The sequence below is a fragment of the Coregonus lavaretus genome (genome assembly GCF_964263955.1).
Source record: "Coregonus lavaretus genome assembly, chromosome: 7".
Classification (NCBI taxonomy): domain Eukaryota; kingdom Metazoa; phylum Chordata; class Actinopteri; order Salmoniformes; family Salmonidae; genus Coregonus; species Coregonus lavaretus.
The window spans coordinates 40,515,101-40,537,737 of NC_139994.1; the positions used below are offsets into that span (position 1 = coordinate 40,515,101).

General features: G+C 41.6%; 1 protein-coding gene across 1 annotated transcript in view; it reads left to right on the forward strand.

The window, feature by feature from the left end:
• Positions 1-14,898: 14,898 nt before the first annotated feature.
• Positions 14,899-22,637, forward strand: part of ppp2r5b (protein phosphatase 2, regulatory subunit B', beta) — a gene marked incomplete at both ends in the record, with an annotated part of 63,741 nt that continues 56,002 nt past the window's right edge. Inside the window, one exon of the mRNA XM_084165262.1 lies at positions 14,899-15,091. Coding sequence (XP_084021388.1) covers positions 14,899-15,091 — 193 coding nt within the window. The remainder of the gene's footprint in view (positions 15,092-22,637) is intronic.

The following is a 22,637-nucleotide window of genomic DNA, read 5'->3' on the forward strand; positions in this document are numbered from 1 at the left end:
AACTTCACCAAGCCAGGCGCCCTCGTAAGGCGTCACCTGCGCTCTAGTCCCTCGTTCTATGAGCTTCACCAAGCCGAGTGCCCTCCCAAGACCACTCGTGCTCTAGTCTCTTGCTCTACACATTAACCTCACCAGTCCTGCTGTGATCAACCCAGACACGGCTCTGGACATTTGGTTGCCCGCAACTGGCTAGTTAACAATTATGTCCAAGGACACCTCACTTAAGAACACTCTTATCAACTTAACTCAGTCCTGCTAGTCACCTCAGCCATGGCCTCCCCTCACGGAGGACCCCGCTCTGAGCGTACCCTCAACAGGGGCTTCTTAACCTATTGGTAGATTGTCCAAGCTCACCTCTCTCAGTACTATGTTCGGGATCTGGTATCCACCTGTGCCCGCTTCCTCTCAGATCTTAGGCGGGTCCAGCTGCTCCTTCAGGAATGTGGTTCCCTGAGATCCCAATTTCGGATCCCCTGTACACAGTTTACCCAGGTCTTCAGGAGCGGTCAACAGGTGAAGTTGCAGATCCCATCCTCGTCGCCAAGAATGTAGTGGAAATTCTAATTAATTAATGAGGAGAGACAAGGTCAATCACCAATCAGGATACTACTTTATTCAAAACATATTAGTAAGGGAGCAGGTCACAGCACACACATAAATGAATAGAGTGAGTGCTCTTCAATAATGAGGCTGGTCGACCCCACACGCTTGAGTGTTAGGCCGAGAGCTCTGACATACAGAGATAAACAGAGGTCTTATATAGTAGACCTATAAATGCTTAGTCATGGCTGGTTCCACCACAACTGTCTCAATGTGTCGAACCAACAGATATCTACTGGGATGAGGTGGCCAAATATTTGTAGTCCTCTGTGTTCTCATGCGAGTACTAAGAACTGTTTGTTCTTAGAATAGAGGATGAGGAGAGACTTCGTTCTGAAGATACCTTGTATCCGAACATGCAAGTTTCAGAGTACAGAGGGTGGGGGTAAGAACACGAGATATGCACAGCCGTGGTGGATTAGGTACAGAGTTATGTTAAAACAGCAATTTACACAACCAGAGTAACAGGATTGTACACACCTATCATTTCTATTAACCTTAAAGTAATGCTAATACTAATTTTTTCTCTCACAGAAGGCAGGAGCTGGGTTCATTGAGGTGCACAGGGAATGGCGGACTGTGATTAACTGATACAAGTAGGTACCACAATGGTAAGAAAATAAGGGGGTGTTGGGCAAGTACAACAAACTACTTGAAAAGGGGTCGCCTCTGACCACAGAACATTAGCACTCATTTTCCTTAATTTCCCTGGTGATTCTACAGCCACTGTTCGTCGACACCCAGAAGGTGATCTACTGCACACGGCGGATGTCAGTGATGGTGTGTCTTATCCTTAATGGGGTAAGATTTCCGGCACCCTATGAAAGACTGATTTAGGTTTCTGTATAAAAGGACAGACACTCCATATTAATGGACTCAATAAGCCACATGGGTGTATCGCACATGCATAGACCAAGGACATGTAACTCATCTTGTGAAGCATTCTGTAGCTGTAATGTTAATGATGATTTACTGTAGGACTTTTTTTTTTTTTTGACATTATAATGTATGGTCTAGGGTTGCAAAACTACAGGTAATTTACTAATTTTGGTAATTAACAGATAATCTATGGCAATCTATGTGAACTTTGGTAATTTATACTTTAATAACTTTAAAAAGAAATGTATTCATATACTGTTGAAGTCAGAAGTTTACATACACCTTAGCGAAATACATTTCAACTCAGTTTTTAACAATTCCTGACATTTAATCCTAGTAAACATTCGCTGTCTTAGGTCAGTTAGGATCACCACTTTATTTTAAGAATTTGAAAAGTCAGAATAATAGTAGAGAGAATGATTTATTTCAGCTTTTATTTCTTTCATCACATTCCCAGTGGGTCAGAAGTTTACATACACTCAATTAGTATTTGGTAGCATTGCCTTTAAATTGTTTAACTTGGGTCAAACGTTTCGGGTAGCCTTCCACAAGCTTCCCACAATAAGTTGGGTGAATTTTGGTCCACTCCTCCTGACAGAGCTGGTGTAACTGAGTCAGGTTTGTAGGCCTCCTTGCTCGCACACGCTTTTTCAGTTCTGCCCACAATTATTCTATAGGATTGAGGTCAGGGCTTTGTGATGGCCACTCCAATACCTTGACTTTGTTGTCCTTAAGCCATTTTGCCACAACTTTGGAAGTATGCTTGGAGTCATTGTCCATTTGGAAGACCCATTTGCGACCAAGCTTTAACTTCCTGACTGATGTCTTGAGATGTTGCTTCAATATATCCACATAATCTTCCTTCCTCATGATGCCATCTATTTTGTGAAGTGCACCAGTCCCTCCTGCAGCAAAGCACCCCCATAGCATGATGCTGCCACCCCCGTGTTTCACGGTTGGGATGGCTTGCAAGCTTCCCCATTTTTCCTCCAAACTTAACAATGGTCATTATGGCCAAACAGTTGTATTTTTGTTTCATCAGACCAGAGGACATTTCTCCCAAAATTACGATCTTTGTCCCCATGTGCAGTTGCAAACCGTAGTCTTCACGAGGTCCTTTGCTGTTGTTCTGGGATTGATTTGCACTTTTCGCACCAAAGTATGTTCATCTCTAGGAGACAGAACACGTCTCCTTCGTGAGCGGTATGACTGCTGCGTTATCCCATGGTGTTTATACTTGCGTACTATTGTTTGTACAGATGAATGTGGTCCTTTTGGAAGTTGCTCCCAAGGATGAACCAGACTTGTGCAGGTCTACACATTTTTTCTGAGGTCTTGGCTGATTTCTTTTGATTTTCCCATGATGTCAAGCAAAGAGGCACTGAGTTTGAAGGTAGGCCTTGAAATACATCCACAGGTACACCTCCAATTGACTCAAATTATGTAAATTAGCCTATCAGAAGCTTCTAAAGCCATGACATCATTTTCTGGAATTTTCCAAGCTGTTTAAAGGCACAGTCAAATTAGTGTGTGTAAACTTCTGACCCACTGGAATTGTGATACAGTGAATTATAAGTTAAATAATCTGTCTGTAAACAATTGTTGGAGAAATTACTTGTGTCATGCACAAAGTAGATAACGGACTTGCCAAAATGATAGTTTATTAACAAGAAAGTTGTGGAGTGGTTGAAAAACAAGTTTTAATGACTCCGACCTAAGTATATGTAAACTTCCGACTTCAACTGTACAGTAGGCCTATTTATTATTAATATCTGTGTCCATATTGTCAATGAGTTTGTAGTGGATAGACCATATGGTCTAATTAATGAAAAAAATATCTAATTTACTTTTTTCACAACTGCCACCAGTTTGGCGCCAAAACATTTAAATCAAATGCATATTGACATTGGAAAAATAAATACAAGTTTGTAAAAATTATATATATAAAGGATATTTCATGCTGAAACCCACCAATGGTATTCACTAAGCTCATGGTTTATATTTAGGATAATGTTTTACAGCTTTGTCATTCTATTTTCCATTTAAAAAATGATCTTATTTGATTATTTTATATACACTACCAGTCAAAAGTTTAGATACGCCTACTCATTCCAGGAGCTTTCTTTATTTTTACTATTTTCTACATTGTAGAATAATAGTGAAGACATCAATACTATGAAATAACACATATGGAATCATGTAGTAACCAAAAAACTATATTTGAGATTCTTCAAATAGCCACCCTTTGCCTTGATGACAGCTTTGCACACTTTTGGCATTCTCTCAACCAGCTTCACCTGGAATGCTTTTCCAACAGTCTTGAAGGAGTTCTCCCATATGCTGAGTACTTGTTGGATGCTTTTCCTTTTCCGCGGTCCGACTCATCCCAAACCATCTCAGTTTCAATACATTGTGGAGGCCAGGTCATCTGATGCAGCATTCCATCACTCTCCTTCTTGGTAAAATAGCCCTTACACAGCCTGAAGGTGTGTTGGGTCATTGTCCTATTGAAAAACAAATGATAGTCCCACTAAGCCCCAACCAGATGGGATGGCGTATCGCTGCAGAATGCTGTGGTAGCCATGCTGGTTAAGTGTTCCTTGAATTCTAAATACAGTGAGGGAAAAATGTATTTGATCCCCTGCTGATTTTGTACGTTTGCCCACTGACAAAGAAATGATCAGTCTATAATTTTAATGGTAGGTTTATTTGAACAGTGAGAGACAGAATAACAACAAGAAAATCCAGAAAGACGCATGTCAAAAATGTTATGAATTGATTTGCATTTTAATGAGGGAAATAAGTATTTGACCCCTCTGCAAAACATGACTTAGTACTTGTTGGCAAAACCCTTGTTGGCAATCACAGAGGTCAGACGTTTCTTGTAGTTGGCCACCAGGTTTGCACACATCTCAGGAGGGATTTTGTCCCATTCCTCTTTGCAGATCTTCTCCAAGTCATTAAGGTTTCGAGGCTGACGTTTGGCAACTCGAACCTTCAGCTCCCTCCACAGATTTTCTATGGGATTAAGGTCTGGAGACTGGCTAGGCCACTCCAGGACCTTAATGTGCTTCTTCTTGAGCCACTCCTTTGTTGCCTTGGCCGTGTGTTTTGGGTCATTGCTATGCTGGAATACCCACCCACGACCCATTTTCAATGCCCTGGCTGAGGGAAGGAGGTTCTCACCCAAGATTTGACGGTACATGGCCCTGTCCATCGTCCATTTGATGCGGTGAAGTTGTCCTGTCCCCTTAGCAGAAAAACACCCCCAAAGCATAATGTTTCCACCTCCATGTTTGACGGTGGGGATGGTGTTCTTGGGGTCATAGGCAGCATTCCTCCTCCTCCAAACACGGCGAGTTGAGTTGATGCCAAAGAGCTCCATTTTGGTCTCATCTGACCAAAACACTTTCACCCAGATGTTCATTGGCAAACTTCAGATGGGCCTGTATATGTGCTTTCTTGAGCAGGTGGACCTTGTGGGCGCTGCAGGATTTCAGTCCTTCATGGCGTAGTGTGTTACCAATTGTTTTCTTGGTGACTATGGTCCCAGCTGCCTTGAGATCATTGACAAGATCCTCTCGTGTAGTTCTGGGCTGATTCCTCACCGTTCTCATGATCATTGCAACTCCACGAGGTGAGATCTTGCATGGAGCCCCAGGCCGAGGGAGATTGACAGTTATTTTGTGTTTCATCCATTTGCGATTAATCACACCAACTGTTGTCACCTTCTCACCAAGCTGCTTGGCGATGGTCTTGTAGCCCATTCCAGCCTTGTGTAGGTTTACAATATTGTCCCTGACATCCTTGGAGAGCTCTTTGGTCTTGGCCATGGTGGAGAGTGGAATCTGATTAATTGCTTCCGTGGACAGGTGTCTTTTATACAGGTAACAAGCTGAGATTAGGAGCACTCCCTTTAAGAGTGTTCTCCTAATCTCAGCTCGTTACCTGTATAAAAGACACCTGGGAGCCAGAAATCTTTCTGATTGAGAGGGGGTCAAATACTTATATCCCTCATTAAAATGCAAATAAATGTATAACATTTTTGACATGCGTTTTTCTGGATTTTTTTGTTGTTATTCTGTCTCTCACTGTTCAAATAAACCTACCATTACAATTATAGACTGATCATTTCTTTGTCAGTGGGCAAACGTACAAAATCAGCAGGGGATCAAATACTTTTTTCCCTCACTGTAAGTCACAGACAGTGTCACCAGAAAAGCACCACCACACCATAACACCTCCTCCTCCATGCTTTACGGTGGGAAATACACATGCGGAGATCATCCGTTCACCCACACCGCATCTCACAAAGACACGGCGGTTGGAACCAAAAATCTCAAATTTGGACTCCAGACCAAAGGACACATTTCCACCGGTCTAATGTCCATTGCTCAGGTTTCTTGGCCCAAGTAGGTCTCTTCTTCTTATTGATGTCCTTTAGTAGTGGTTTCTTTGCAGCAATCGACCATGAAGGCCTGATTCACACAGTCTCCTCTGATCAGTTGATGTTGAGATGTGTCTGTTACTTGAACTCTGTGAAGCATTTATTTGGGCTGCAATTTCTGAGGCTGGTAACTCTAATGAACTTATCCTCTGCAGCAGAGGTTATTCTGGGTCTTTTATTCCTGTGGCGGTCCTCATGAGAGCCAGTTTTATCATAGCACTTGATTGTTTTTGCGACTGCACTTGAAGAAACTTTCAAAGTTCTTGAAATGTTCCGTATTGACTGACCTTCATGTCTTAAAGCAATGATGGACTGTCATTTATCTTTTCTTATTTGAGCTGTTCTTGCCATAATATGGATTTAGTCTTTTACCAAATAGGGCTATCTTCTGTATACCCCCTTACCTTGTCACAACACAGCTGATTGGCTCAATCGCATTAAGAAGGAAATAAATTCCACAAATTAACTTCTAAGAAGGCACACATGTTAATTGAAATTAATTCCAGGTGACTACCTCATGAAGCTGGTTGAGAAAATGCCAAGAGTGTGCAAAGCTGTCATCAAGGCAAAGGGTGGCTATTTGAAAAATCTCAAATATAAAATACATTTGGATTTTTCTAACACTTTTTTGGTTACTACATGATTCCATATGTGTTATTTCATAGTTATGATGTCTTCACTATTATTCTACAATGTAGAAAATTGTAAAAATAAAGAAAGCCCCTGGAATGAGTAGGCGAATCCAAACTTTTGACTGGTACTGTATTTATAGGCCACACAGATGGCCAGAGATAATGACAGACACCTGTGATAATCTGAAGTACCCGAAAAGGCCAATAGATGTCATGTGATAAAATTCCCAGAAAAATTTAAATTCCCAAAATTCTGGTAGTTTACTGGTAAACTTAGAAAGTTTCACGTAATATACCCTCCCTTTGCAACCCTAGTATGGTCAGTAGCAGGGGTGAAAGTAAGGCGGTATGTTCAGGTAAGTTGTCCTGGCAAAATAAATAGTGGGTTTTACCTGTACTGGTCAAACACAATTATCACAATAATGAAAACTAAATGTAAACTGTAGGCTATTACATTATCATATGTCAGGGCATGAAACATTTATGAATGGACTTGGAAATTGTGGTATAGCCTACACTCCAAAATGCAATGTGGTTTGACAAGAACAATTTTGCCAAGGCAGAGATGAGTGGCCGACACCGAGACCCGCGCAGACAGCAGTGGAGGCATTAATTCTGGCCTAATGACAATCGCCAAATGTCATTACACTTTTTGGTGTTTTGTGTAACAGATGTCTCTTTCTATTCACCACTGTTTGGAGTTTGGAAATACAGTATGCTGCAAGTGGATGAACATGCGCGGGACGCCTAGTAAAGGAGCCCTTTGAAGTGGTTGTTTTTACAATCAGATGAAAACATCATGACAGGTTGCGTTTATGCCACAATAAAAGGTAAGCCTACATTTAAAAAGTAAAATGACAAATCTTTATGACTAGGCTCACAGAGATGCTATTGAATTAATAGGGATTCTCAACAGAATTATATGATTAGGCCCCACGGCCGGCCCGCCCATTAGGCAGGATTAGGCGGCTGCCTAGAGCGGCTGTTTGACGAGGGTGGCATTTTCTGAACTAAACTGACCAAGACGCACCTCCAACAACACATAACACCTCACATTATTCTCGCCAACAGCCTCTATAGGTTGCTGTTGGAGAGATGCGGCGCTCCACCAATACTCCATCAAATTCACATAAATTATGTAGCCTACGGTAGAAAGATGTGGTTTTTCTGTAGCCCATAGACTGGAGACCAAATGTATTACAATGTCATGAGACAGACACTTTTTAAATCATGAACTTATTAACTAGTAGAGAGAGTAAATGAGAAAGTCAACTAAAAAGGCAAGCGGGCAGACATCAGCTTGGAGTGGCTTCAGCATAATGAAAAAAAGGTGGTGCTGAAAGTAATTCATTTCAACAATTGGCTTCATTTTAATTTGACTTCACTAACAACAAGAGGGCTTTGTTGGAGCCTATTTCTTCCTATAAAACCCGTCATTTTGAGCCCCACCTGTTTAGCTATAAAATGTATAAATAATAATAATAATTGTTTGTATTTTTTGTTGTTGCCTGTTTTGCATGTTATTTTGGCATTAATATGTGTCACATATCAGTTTGCAACCAATGTAAAAAAAGAAATTGAGGAGTTAATAAAGCAGCATACAAACATGGTCTCTTTTTTGCTTTCTTGAGTAAGGCAGCTCGAAAATGCAGGTGTTTCAGCCTAGCTCAGTGCTTTCTGTGGTGGTGGGGCAGCCAGTCTAGTTGAGCTGTTGAGCTACAGGAAGAATACTGTAAGAACGGCCCACGTTCTGAATTCTGTCGCTGTACATTTCAAAAGTGCTGAACAAATAGTTATATTGACTACGTCCATCTTTGCTCGCTCATTAATGTCTTAATCAAAATTACGGATTGCCTCTTATCCGCTCATCGTTCCCTTATGCCATAGTTTGTACATCTCAATTGTCAATAGAAACCACATTTGTTTAAGCAAGTCAGCCATATCAGCTATGTTTTTTAAATAGGAAGTAAATGAGGCTGAATGAACTGTTTTGTTGCCAGACAAGGCTCCACTGATAGCCAGGTGTAGCGGTGGTAAGGATTCACTCTATGGCTCTATGGTGCTGAAAAGAAAGTGCTGCTGTTGGGACAGCTTTATGTAGGCCCTAACAGTTTGTGGGCACCGTTTGTCACTGTTATAGTGCAATTCATGTATTGTTTAGTGTTGTGTAGTGGCTTTGCTGGCATGCATCTCCCCAATAAATTGGGAGTTTGCCCCACCAAGATTTACATGTGAAAATCGCCACTGCACCTACGCCGGCAGAGTGTACAGGGCCGTTCTGCCACCCATACATTTTTTGGGTGCATGCAAGTGCATACACAGGAGCTCCCATACCGGGAATAAATTAAATCTACTTTACCCCCCAGTCATTAGTATCCTTTTTACATTTGAAAGATATGATTTAATGGTGAATTGTGATTTTGTGTCTGTTATTTCTATTTTATTACACATGTTTTAAGTGAATCAGAACTAGCTAACTTGGTCATACTAGACTAACCAGCCCTGATCATTGCAGTGATTTGCTCCTTTGAGAGTGGAATAATTGATTGATTAATTCATTATTAATGATTGATTGATTGATTGAGAGTGGAATAAGCTTTTACAGTGGCTTGCGAAAGTATTCACCCCCCTTGGCATTTTTCCTATTTTGTTGCCTTACAACCTGGAATTCAAATGAATTTTTTTGGGGTTTGCATCATTTGATTTACACAACATGCCTACCACTTTGAAGATGCAAAATATTTTTTTTTGTAACACAAAACTTGAGCGTACATAACTATTCACTGCCACCACCGTGCTTCACTGTTGGGATGGTGTTCTCGGGGTGATGAGAGGTGTTGGGTTTGCGCCAGACATAGCGTTTTCCTTGAAGGCCAAAAATCTCAATTGTAGTCTCATCTGACCAGAGTACCTTCTTCCATATGTTTGGGGAGTCTCCCACATGCCTTTTGGCGAACACCAAACGTGTTTGCTTATTTTTTTCTTTAAGCAATGGCTTTTTTCTGGCCACTCTTCCGTAAAGCCCAGCTCTGTGGAGTGTACAGCTTAAAGTGGTCCTATGGACAGATACTCCAATCTCTGCTGTGGAGCTTTGCAGCTCCTTCAGGGTTATCTTTGGTCTCTTTGTTGCCTCTCTGATTAATGCCCTCCTTGCCTGGTCCGTGAGTTTTGGTGGGTGGCCCTCTCTTGGCTGGTTTGTTGTGATGCCATATTCTTTCCATTTTTTAATAATGGATTTAATGGTGCTCCGTGGGATGTTCAAAGTTTCAGATATTTTTTTATAACCCAACCCTGATCTGTACTTCTCCACAACTTTGTCCCTGACCTGTTTGGAGAGCTCCATGATCTTCATGGTGCCGCTTGCTTGGTGGTGCCCCTTGCTTAGTGGTGTTGCAGACTCTGGGGCCTTTCAGAACAGGTGTATATATACTGAGATCTAGTGACAGATCATGTGACACTTAGATTGCACACAGGTGGACTTTATTCAACTAATTATGTGACTTCTGAAGGTAATTGGTTGCACCAGATCTTATTTATGGGCTTCATAGCAAAGGGGGTGAATACATATGCACACACCACTTTTCCGTTATTTATTTCTTAGAATTGTTTGAAACAAGTTATTTTTTTCATTTCACTTCACCAATTTGGACTATTTTGTGTATGTCCATTACATGAAATCCAAATAAAAATCAATTTAAATTACAGGTTGTAATGCAACAAAATAGGAAAAACGCCAAGGGAGATGAATACTTTTGCAAGGCACTGTAAACTCTTCATTAGAACCTCACATATTGAGTTAATGTATTTGTGTATAAAATCACCAATTGAATGGACTTTCAAACCTTTGTGTGTGATTAATTAATTGTAACAAGCTGCATAAAAATAATGTATCATGAATAGGCTAAAGAAAAAATGAATAGCAAATAACTGATTTGCAAAACCAGATCTCATATGATATAAAATATATATTTATAACACACCAGATGTGGGTTCAAACATATAATATATATACGTTGCCTTCGGAAAGTATTCAGACCCATTTACTTTTTCCACATTTTGTATTAGTTACAGCCTTATTCTAAAATGGATAAAATCATTTTAGAATAAGGCTGTAACATAACAAAATGTGGAAAAAGACAAGGGGTCTAATACTTTCCGAAGGCACTGTATAACCATTGATTACAACCCATGAACACATGCATCTATCTATGAAGATAAAGATAGCATACATTCAAGTTATGTAGGCTACCTTATGGTGGAGGCTGCTGAGGGGAGAATGGCTCATAATAATAACGGCGCAAATGGAATGGCATCAAACACCTGGAAACCATGTGTTTGATGAATTTGATACCATTCCACTGATTCCGCTCCAGTCATTACCACAGAGCCTGTTCTCCCCAAATAAGGGGTCACCAACCTCCTGTGCTACAATATAATAGGCCTATAACAAACTTAAATTCCTATATTCAAAGACCAGATAATTGGGTTCAAACAGGATATACAGTGCCTTCGAAAGTATTCAGACCGCTTGACTTTTTCCACATTTTGTTAGGTTACAGCCTTATTCTAAAATTGATTAAATTGTTTTCCCCCCGCCCTCATCAATCTACAAACAATACTCCATAATAACAAAACAAAAACAGGTTTTTATTAAAAATAAAAAACTGAAAAATCTTTGGAGCAGGTTTTCATCAAGGATCTTGTACTTTGCTCCATTCATCTTTGCCTCGATCCTGACTAGTCTCCCAGTCACTGCCGCTGAAAAACATCCCCACAGCAGGATGCTGCCACCACACTGCTTCACCGTAGGGATGGTGCCAGGTTTCCTCCAGACGTGACGCTTGGCATTCAGGCCAAAGAGTTCAATCTTGGTTTCATCAGACCAGAGAATCTTGTTTCTCATGGTCTGAGAGTCTTTAGGTGCCTTTTGGCAAACTCCAAGTGGGCTGTCATGTGCCTTTTACTAAGAAGTGGCTTCAGTCTGGCCACTACCATAAAGGCCTAATTGGTGGAGTGCTGCAGAGTTGGTTGTCTTTCTGGAAGGTTCTCCCATCTCCACAGAGGAACTCTAGAGCTCTGTCAGAGTGACCATCGGGTTCTTGGTCACCTCCCTGACCAAGGCCCTTCTCCCCCGATTGCTCAGTTTGGCTGGGCAGCCAGCTCTAGGAAGAGTCTTGGTGGTTTGAAACTTCTTCCATTTAAGAATGATGGAGGCCACTGTGTTCTTGGGGACCTTCAATGCTACAGAAATGTTTTGGTACCATTCCCTAGATCTGTGCCTGGACACAATCCTGTCTCAGAGCTCTACGGACAATTCCTTCGACCTCATGGCTTGGTTTTTGCTCTGACATGCACTGTCAACTGTGGGACCTAATATAGACAGGTGTGTGCCTTTCCAAATCATGTCCAATCAATTGAATTGACCACAGGTGGACTCCAATCAAGTTGAAGAAACATCTCAAGGATGATCAATGAAAACAGGATGAACCTGAGCTCGATTTCGAGTCTCATAGCAAAGGGTCTGAATACTTATGTAAATAAGGTATTTTTGTTTTTTATTTTTAATACATTTGCAAAAATTTCTAAAAACCTGTTTTCACTTTGTCATTATGGGGGTATTGTGTGTAGATTGCTGAGGAAATAGTTTTATTTAATCCATTTTAGAATAAGGCTGTTACGTAACAAAATGTGGAAAAAGTAAAGGGGTCTGAATACTTTCCGAAGGCACTGTATATAATCATTGAATACAATCCCTTAAACACACCCATCTCGTGATGCTGAGCCAACCACTGTGCTCGAGCTCAGCACCATCTCCCGTTTACCAAACTGCTACCCTCTCATTGGTGCGAGGAGAGGTTGATAACAGGAGAGAGGAGGAGAGGAAAGGAAAGGAAAAGGAGGGGACAGTGAAAGAGAGAGAGCAAGACAGAGAGAGAGAGCCCAACCTGGTCTCAGATCATTTCGTATTATTCTGTACCTAAATCTAAAACACTCCATTTAGTATGATATGTCATGTTTGGTATGGTTACATAAGGCAGATGGTTACTTAAGGCAAAAACTAAAATGTTGCGAGTTCGAATCTCCTCATGGACAACTTTAGCATTTTAGCTAATTAGCAACTTTTCAACTACTTTCTACTTTTAGATCATTTGCAACTACTTAGCATGTTAGGTAACCCTTCCCCTAACCCTAACCATTTTAACTAACCCTTCCCCTAACCCTAACCTTAACCCTTTAACCTAAGTCCTAAACATAACCCTAACCTTAACCCTTACCCTTAACCCCTAGCCCAGCTAACGTTAGCCACCTAGCTAGAATTCGTAACATATCATACTTTTTGCAAATTCGTAACATATTGTACATTTTGCAATTCGTAATATATTGTATGTTTTGAAAATTAATGACATATAATAAGAACTGTAATTTGTAACATTTAATACGAAATGGGCAATGGCCATCCACAAATGAATACATAGGCCTACAATACCGAACATAAAATACTAAATGTGGTGGGTTGCATACAGAATAATTTGAAATGCTCTGAGACAAGGTTGGAGAGAGAGGCAGCATTACGACACAACTGGAGAGACGTGGAACAGTGATAATAAACGGTAACGGCTTACTAACCGGGTTAATACAGATGATTACATCATAAACATAGCGCTTGCAGACAGACACCAGGCACTAGAGCCCATGCAGTGACCGATTGCGCAATTGAGAGTGAGAAACTGGGTTAGAACAAATGGAGGAGAGGAAGAAGAAAGGGATGAACAATGGTTTACCTCGTCTGTAGACACTATCAGCCTCAAACTAACGTAGACACGCACAGAGGGGAGGAAAGAAAGGGGTGAAGGAGGAAGAGAGAGGGTGGAGAGAATGACACAGTGACAGTGGTGAACAATCGGTGGATGTAGACTAGCTAAAGAAACAGAAACAGAAGGAGAGGACAGGAGGTCGGATAAAAGGATAAACGATGTTATTTTTTATTTAAAGATGGGGAGTGAAAGAGGGAGTGTGCGCCCGCCGCGTCATAACGCATCCACCGATTAGCCCAAGCCAGGCGCTCCACCGTCCGTCCATGGCGTAAAAACCGGGGTACATAAATATATCTGAAATAATTAAATAATTCTCCGTGGCGAGGAGAGCGTCATCCGCAGTGTGTGTCTCTCCTTGCACCACCTAAGCGCAGCCGAAACAGAGAGACGAGGACAGGGAGGACGGAGAGAGAGAGAACAAGCCATTCCTTTCCTAACCGAACCAAGGAGAGAGGAGACGCGACACGCAGACAGACAAGAATGGAAATATAGGCCTATATAAACCTAACCCATCTGTGAGCAACCAGCACAGCCGAGGTTTTTGTGGTGTTTTTAAGCTATAAAGGAGACCGGGCATTCGGTGTTGCAGCGGCCGCCCCCCCTGAAGAACCGCACATGTCAACACGTTCAAGCTCCACATCTCCATCCCCGCCCTGCGTGGATCTCAGAGTCTGAAACGGCAGGGCCAGGCAGGTTACCGAATAACGGAACCGTTAACGGAACCGGGGAATAGTGATGCGGCATCTGAGAGGGACTCAGATCAAAGGTTTTATGATATGAGCCTTTATAAGCTAATCAATTAATGAGTTACTTATCATCGATGAGGATGGACCAATCAAACAACTGATTTTATGGATTCATGTTGTTGACATTTTCGAAATGGAATGATCCCTATAACCAGCGCTCGGGATAAGCCTGCTTTATCGGTGTGATGTGCTTTATCTAAGGATCCATAGGCTACGGGCTATATTCATGACAGAAATATATACATAAATACCACATTTAGGCTGATGACTTAGTAGTAGTCTAAACAACCCATGTGCTTCTTCCTATCTCTATCGATAGATACATGGACAAGTAGGCCTACCCGTTAGATATATGCGTTTGTCTTTGCATAAAAATATGTTTCGGTTAATTTAAAAACGAGTGAAGCAACCGTTTTTTCCCTCCCTCGGCTGTATTGAGACGTTAGGCAGCAGGCAGGCAGGCAGGCAGTCACAAGCAACACACACACCATCCGTCCGTCTCTGGACTGCACCTCTCCATCTCTCTATCCCTCCCTCCTTCCTCCCTCCTCTATCACCCCTCCTCTAATCCTCCCCATCCCTCTGTTCCATTCCCAGATTATCCATTTTTATTCATTTGTTAACGTATTAGCTCTATAAAGGATTTTTTTTTTTAACGGTTCACCCTATCTCAATCCTAAACGCCTCTCCTTCACTAGCATCTCATCGGCGCATCCAGACACACAAACACACAAACTTGAAACACACACCGGACCGCTCGCTAACACAACACAGCAGCGATGGAGACCACCAAACTGCCCCCGACCAGCCCGTCCTCCCCGACCACCGGGTTCTCTGTACCGTCAGCGGAGAAGGTGGATGGGTTTCCCCGGCGCTCGATGCGCAGAGCCCGGCAGAGGCGCTCCCACTCCTCGTCCCAGTTCCGCTACCAGAGCTCCCAGGTCGAGCTGACGGCACTGCCGCTACTCAAAGGTGGGTCCTCTGCTTTCTCCTCAATGTCTATTCTATGTAGTAGGCCTATTTTAGTAGGCTACCATTTTATGCCCTATCAATGTGTATTCAATCTGTCTTATCTTATATGTTTATAGTAGGCCTGCCTTTGCTCAAAGATGGGTCCTATACCTGCTGATCAAGGTCTATTCTATGTAGTATGGCCCGTAATATGATTTAGATTGCAGCCTATTTCCTTGATGGTGCACTTTTGACCAGGGCCCAAAGGCGGGTCCTACCTCCCCATCAACGTCTGTTCTATCTTTATTTTATACAGCCTAGGCCTATTCCTGAAAGGTGGGTAGCCTACTCCTCATCAATGCCTATTCTATGTGATAAGCCTATTGATCAAATGTAGTCTGCTCAAAAGTAGTGCACTACATAGGGAGTAGGGTGTCAAAGTAGTGCACTACATACGGAATAAGTAGTGCACGACATCAACAACATTTATTCTACTGATATAATTTAGTCATTTAAAATCATAAGCCTATCAACCTGCATGAATATAGTCCATGAGGCCATACTGGATGTAGGGTAATAGACAGTATATACATTTACACTACATGGCCAAAAGTTATATGGCCCTTCAAATTAGTGGATTCGGCTATTTCAGTCACACCCGTTGCTGACAGGTGTATAAAATCGAGCAGACAGCTATGCAATCTCAACAGACAAACATTGGCAGTAGAATGGCCTTACTGAAGAGCTCAGTGACTTTCAAAGTGGCACCGTCATAGGATGCCACCTTTCAAACAAGTCAGTTCGTCAAATTTCTGCCCTGCTAGAGCTGCCCTGGTCAACTGTAAGTGCTGTTATTGGGAAGTGGAAACGTCTAGGAGCAACAACAGCTCAGCCGCGAAGTGGTAGGCCACACAAGCTCACAGAACGGGACCGCCGAGAGCTGAAGCGCGTAGTGCGTAAAAATTGTCTGTCCTCGGTTGCAACACTCACTACTGAGTTCTAAACTGCCTCTGGAAGCCACATCAGCACAATAAATGTTATTGGGGAGCTTCATGAAATGGGTTTCCATGGCCGAGCGGCTGTACACAAGCCTAAGGTCACCATGCACAATGCCAAGCGTCGGCTGGAGTGGTGTAAAGCTCGCCGCCATTGGACTCTGGAGCAGTAGAAACGCGTTCTCTGGAGTGATGAATCACGCTTCACCATCGGGCAGTCCGACGGACGAATCTAGGTTTGGCGTATGCCAGGAGAACCTTACCTGCCCGAATGCATAGTGCCAACTGTAAAGTTTGGTGGAGGAAGAATAATGGTCTGGGGCTGTTTTTCATGGTTCGGGTTAGGCCCCTAACTTCCAGTGAATGGAAATCTTAATGCTACAGCATTCTGTGCTTCCAACTTTGTGGCAACAGTTTGGGGAAGGCCCTGTTTCAGCATGACAATGCCCCTGTGCACAAAGCGAGGTCCATCCAGAAATGGTTTGTTGAGATCGGTGTGGAAGAACTTGACTGGTCTGCACAGAGCCCTGACCTCAACCCCATCGAACACCTTTGGGATGAATTGGAACGCCGACTGCGAGCCAGGCCTAATCGCCCTACATCAGTGCCCGACCTCACTAATGCTTGTGGCAGAATGGAAGCACGTCCCCGCAGAAATGTTCCAACATCTAGTGGAAAGCCTTCCCAGAAAAGCGGAGGCTGTTATAGCAGCAACTCAATATTATTGCCCATGATTTTGGAACAAGATGTTCGACGAGCAGGTGTCCACATACCTTTGGCCATGTAGTGTATGTTTAATGTAGGCTAATCAAGTATTTTCTAATCATTATCAAAGTGGATGAATCTAGAGCAGAACATCCCATAATGCAGGGGTTCTCAAACCCAATTTTGATATCAGCGTTTATTTGTAACCCCACCATGTAAAGAAAAGTGATTTAATCAACGGCCAATGTTTACTTTTTAAATTGGGGATATGACAGTCTATTACAAATCAGTCTGACAGTACTTTTGACAGTATTTCAATCTGAAGGAAGTATGATTTGAAGTGACTGAAATCAGAATCAGAAAGGTATTATGAAGTGAAGAAGATCATCAGGCAATCATTTTGTATGAACTTCTGTGTAGAAAAGAACATCATCATTGTATTCATAAAGTATCTCAGAGTAGGAGTGCTGATATAGGATCAGTTTTGTCTTTTAGATCATAATGAATAAGATTACAGGGGACCTGATCCTACATAACCACTTCTACTCCGAGATGCTTTGTGAGTACAGGCTCAGTATTATAATAACAATACATTGGATTTATAAAACACTTTTCTGAGACCCAAAGACGATTTACAAGTTGTAGTGCAACAATACAGTAACATAAGTATTTGTCCTCCAGACCTCCACATCTCCCTCAAACAGGCTGTTAGCTTGGCGCTCCTCCCCAGCTTTGATGTCCTCCCCTCAGGCTACAGCATCAGCCTGCCTCCCTGGTCATGGGTCTCCATGCTTTAGCTAAAATGCTAACGATGCTAAGATCACATTTTCACCCACAGGGTAGACTTTCCTCCTCTCCTCTCCTCTCCTCTCCTCTCCTCTCCTCTCCTCTCCTCTCCTCTCCTCTCCTCTCCTCTCCTCTCCTCTCCTCTCCTCTCCTCTCCTCTCCTCTCCGCTCCTTTTTAGTTTTATTATGTATTATTTGACCTTTATTTGACTAGGAAGTTGAGACAGAGAATCTGTTTATCAAGAGTTAATGCGACCCAAATGGCAACCTATTCCCTTTGTAGTGCATTACTTTTGACCAGAGCCCTATTGTCAATAGTAGTGCACTACATAGGAAATAAACTACCATTTGAAACACAGCCAGTGAACCTGTAACAGAGGCCTGGTTGTATTTCTAGAACATTACAACATTATTCATACAGATTCCTTACTGATTCCAATTAAATTCTGAATCAATTGCAAACAAATTGAATACAGCAGTGTTTTTTCATCCTGGTCCTGGGAACCCAAAAGGGTTCACATTTTAGTTTTTGCCCTACTTTAGCACTACACACCTGATTCAACTAATCAACTCATCATCAAACCTTTGAGTAGTGGAATCAGGTGTGTTAGTGCTAGGGCAAAAACTAAAATGTACACCCCTTCGGGTCCCCAGAACCAGGATTAGGAAACACTGGAATACAACAATCAATGAAAATACAGTTGGATAAGTGATAGAATATGCAGACGAGGCACATCTTATGGATAAAGGGCAAACAGTAGAATCCAGAGGCATAAGGGGGTTCTGTGTGTGTGTGTGTGTGTGTGTGTGTGTGTGTGTGTGTGTGTGTGTGTGTGTGTGTGTGTTGTGTGTGAGCTCTGAGTTCTGAAGCCGTTGGCAGAGCCTTGCTCCCTAAGATAGACCAGAGAGTTTATCCCGTGATCGCTCTGCTTCACACACACTCGCCCTGCTTCACACACACACACACACACACACACACACACACACACACACACACACACACACACACACACACACACACACACACACACACACACACACACACACACACACACACACACACACACACACACACACAATTGTACCCTTGCAAATCGTACCTTAAAAGAGCCAATAGTGTACTTTTAGGGGACAAGATAGTATCTTTCTTACATATAGTCCACAGGTACAAAAGCGTACCTTTAGAAAAGGTACAAATGTGCCTTTTTAGGGTATCACCAAAGTGACAAAACCGTTTGTTCCTTTTAAGTGACCAAAATGTACTTCTTCTCTATACTAAGTCCCTCACATGTACACGCCTCTCCACTTCTGACACCAATGTAGCAAATTACAGGGTAGCCCCTACCAGGACTTGAACCTGGGTCCAGCAACTGTCAAGCCAACACCTTAACCATTATGCCAAGAAGTCCATAACATTTGGCAGTGTTGTGCTAAGGTCACTACATTATCCATTACAGCTCTTTTGGTGTGAAATGCTCTTATGTAAGCCTTTATAAAGACTTCAGAAGTGGCAGCAGACATGCTCAAACTTAAATTAACATAACCATAGACCTTTTAAACTGGTACAACACTTCCACTCACGGGTGGCCAAAAATAACTACCTGAAAGCCACACCCCCACTAAGCCACGCCTCCAATATAATGAGGCCCGCCGTAACAATATTTAAATTCTGTCAATAAGATGGCACAGGTGTATTCATCATTGTACCTCATGGTGGGTACAAATATGTACCTTTCTTCAATACATTTTCCATTTGTAGCTTTTCTGCTAAGCAAAAACATTCACCTAAAAACATAGTGACAAAACCATTTGTTCCTCTATACCAAGTCCTTCACATGTACACGCCTCTTCATCAAGAATCATGAATATGTTTGTACCCTGGGAAACAGTCATGTACACTACAAGGCATTTTTAACTGAAATACGTCTAGTAAGTTCAACTCAAAGTCAATGAAAAGTCATGATTACTTAAAATGTGCACGTGGTACTGACTCAAAACTAAATGATAAGTCACATCAGTTACATTTAAAAAAAAGTTACGATAACAAATCAACTTTTTTTCCCAGCATGCTCTACTGCAGGTAGATTTTTTGGAATTGTTTTAAATATCTGTGTTGATTGATTGATTGATCTTATGCTACTCAAAGATAAAAAAAAAAATTCTTAACTAATCCAATCATTTTTTTGCACCCGTTCCAGTTTAAATTACTTAGGTAGTCTCCTCACACTGTTTCTAACCCTGGCAGCCATAATGAATGCAAGTTGCGGGTGAATACAGATTTCAACTGTTGGATATCCTAACTCTGGCTGGATTCCAATAGGAATTACTAAACACTTTGCAAGCCAGCATAATGTGACTTGCAGGTAGGGTTGCAAAATTCTGGTAAATTTCCTGGAAATCCTTCAAACAGGATTTTTTATTTTTTTATCTGGGAATTTTGGGAGACTTACCAGAATTTTGCAACCCTACTTGCCGGCCTGATGTGGCCTTTAAACCATGAGTTTCAGGCCACTGTATTAGGATAAAGCTAGGTCTCAAAATAAGGGCTTATGAGATATATAATATAATAATATAATAATAATATAAATATAATATGTAGATATGTAATGTATTGTCATAAAGACTTTAATTTTAATAATAACATTCACCTAAGAACTCACTTGATGAAGGCCACAGGACTGTACATTTATTAATTCAACAACCATGTCTCTTTCACTAAAGGTCATGAACAGTCAAAATCATGTTTTTCATGAAATTTATGATATTTGAATGAAACCAGATCAAAGTATGACGACGAAAGTATGAACATTTACTGTTGCTTCTGCATTAATAATGTTTGATCATCAATCAATCAATCAATCAATCAAATGTATTTATAAAGGCCTTTTTACATCATCAGATGTCACAAAGTGCTATACAGAAACCCAGCCTAAAACCCCAAACAGCAAGCAATGCAGATGTGGAGTTACTGGTCCCCTCCCCCATGTCAAACACTTGAATTCAGGAGGCGGGATTATTAAGGGGATAGTCTGATATCACCCTAACTCACCTTTTAATACACCAATGGTAACATGATATTCTCTTACCTAATTTTAAAAAATACTGCCTTGTAACCAACATTGGAGAAGGTGTGTTTGCAGAGATGCGTGGTTTATATAGTGTACAGTAGCCAGACAGTTACTCTACTGGTGCCAATATTTGACTGTAGGGTGACAGCAAATATAATTACAAGTTTACACTATTCATCTATGGCAAAGGTACTTATATGTTTCCCCTTTCATCTGTGTCTGGTGTTAGCTAGTTACTGGATAGCTAGGTCTTCAGCCAGAATGGAACAAAAGGGGTGGAAGGGTTGTTCAAAACTATGATGCAGTTGTCACATCCGTCAGTGCTGCTGTGAACCACATCACAAGAGACATGCCAAATGGGAGATGTATAAAAGAAATTGCCATCATTGATGCAATTTCAATGTTTTTTGAGTTGCTTTGTGTATCAGCAAATTTGCTTGAAATGATTTTACTGCAAACATTGTTGTAAAGTACTTAAGTAAAAATACTAAAAGTACTACTTCAGTTTTTTTGGGGGGTATCTGTACTTTACTATTTATATTTTTGATAACTTTTACTTTTACTTCACTACATTCCTAAAGAAAATACAGTACCTTTTACTCCATACATTTACCCTGACACCCAAAAGTACTCGTTACATTTTGAATACTTAGCAGGACAGGAAAATGGTCCAATTCACTCACTTATCAAGAGAACATCCCTGGTCCTCCCTACTGCCTCTTATCTGGCAGACTCACTAAACACAAATGCTTCGTTTGTAAATTATGTCTGAGTGTTGGAGTGTGCCCCTGGCTATCTGTAAATTAAAAGAAATAAGAAAATGGTGCCCGCTGACTTGCTTAATATAAGGAATGTGAAATAATTTGTACTTTTACTCAAGGTAGTATTTTACTGGGTGACTTTAACTTTTACTTGAGTCATTTTCTATTAAAGTATCTTTACTTTTACTTAAGTATGACAATTGGGTACTTTTTTTTTTGACATACAGTGCATTCGGAAAGTATTCAGACTCCTTGACTTTTTCCACATTTTGTTACATTACAGCCTTATTCTAAAATTGACTAAATTGTTTGCCCCCCCCCCTCATCAATCTACACACAATACCCCACAATTTTTGCAAAAATAAAAAAAATAAAAGCTGAAATATCACATTTACAAAAGTATTCAGACCCTTTACTCAGTACTTTGTTGAAGCACCTTTGGCAGCGATTACAGCCTTGAGTCTTCTTGGGTATGATGCTTCATACTTGGCACACCTGTATTTGGGGAGTTTCTCCCATTCTTGTCTGCAGATCCTGTCAAGCTCTGTCAGATTGGATGGGGAGCGTCGCTGCACAGCTATTTTCAGGTCTCTCCAGAGATGTTAGATCGGGTTCAAGTCTGGGCTCTAGCTAGGCCACTCTAGCTGGGACATTCAGAGACTAGTCCCGAAGCCACTCCTGCGTTTTCTTGGCTGTGAGCTTAGGGTCGTTGTCTTGTTGGAAGACAAAACTTCGCCCCAGTCTGAGGTCCTGAGCGCTCTGGAGCAGGTTTACATCAAGGATCTCTCTGTACTTTGCTCCATTAATCTTTCCCTCGATCCTGACTAGTCTCCCAGACCCTGCCGCTGAAAAACATCCCCACAGCATGATGCTGCCACCATCATGCTTCACCTTAGGGATGGTACCAAGTTTCCTCCAAATGTGACGCTTGGCATTCAGACCAAAGAGTTCAATCTTGGTATCATCAGACCAGAGAGTCTTGTTTCTCATGGTCTGAGTCCTTTAGGTGCCCTTTGGCAAACTCCAAGCGGGCTGTCATGTGCCTTTTACTGAGGAGTGGCTTCCGTCTGGCCACTCTACCTAATTGGTGGTGGGCTGCAGAGATGGTTGTCCTTCTGGAAGGTTCTCCCATCTCCACAGAGGAACTTTGGAGCTCTGTCAGACAGTGGAGGCTCCTCAGAGGAGGAAGTGAATTTCATTAAAATTAAAATTGTAAAACATAAAAAAAGTTATCCTTTTTAGATAAAACTAT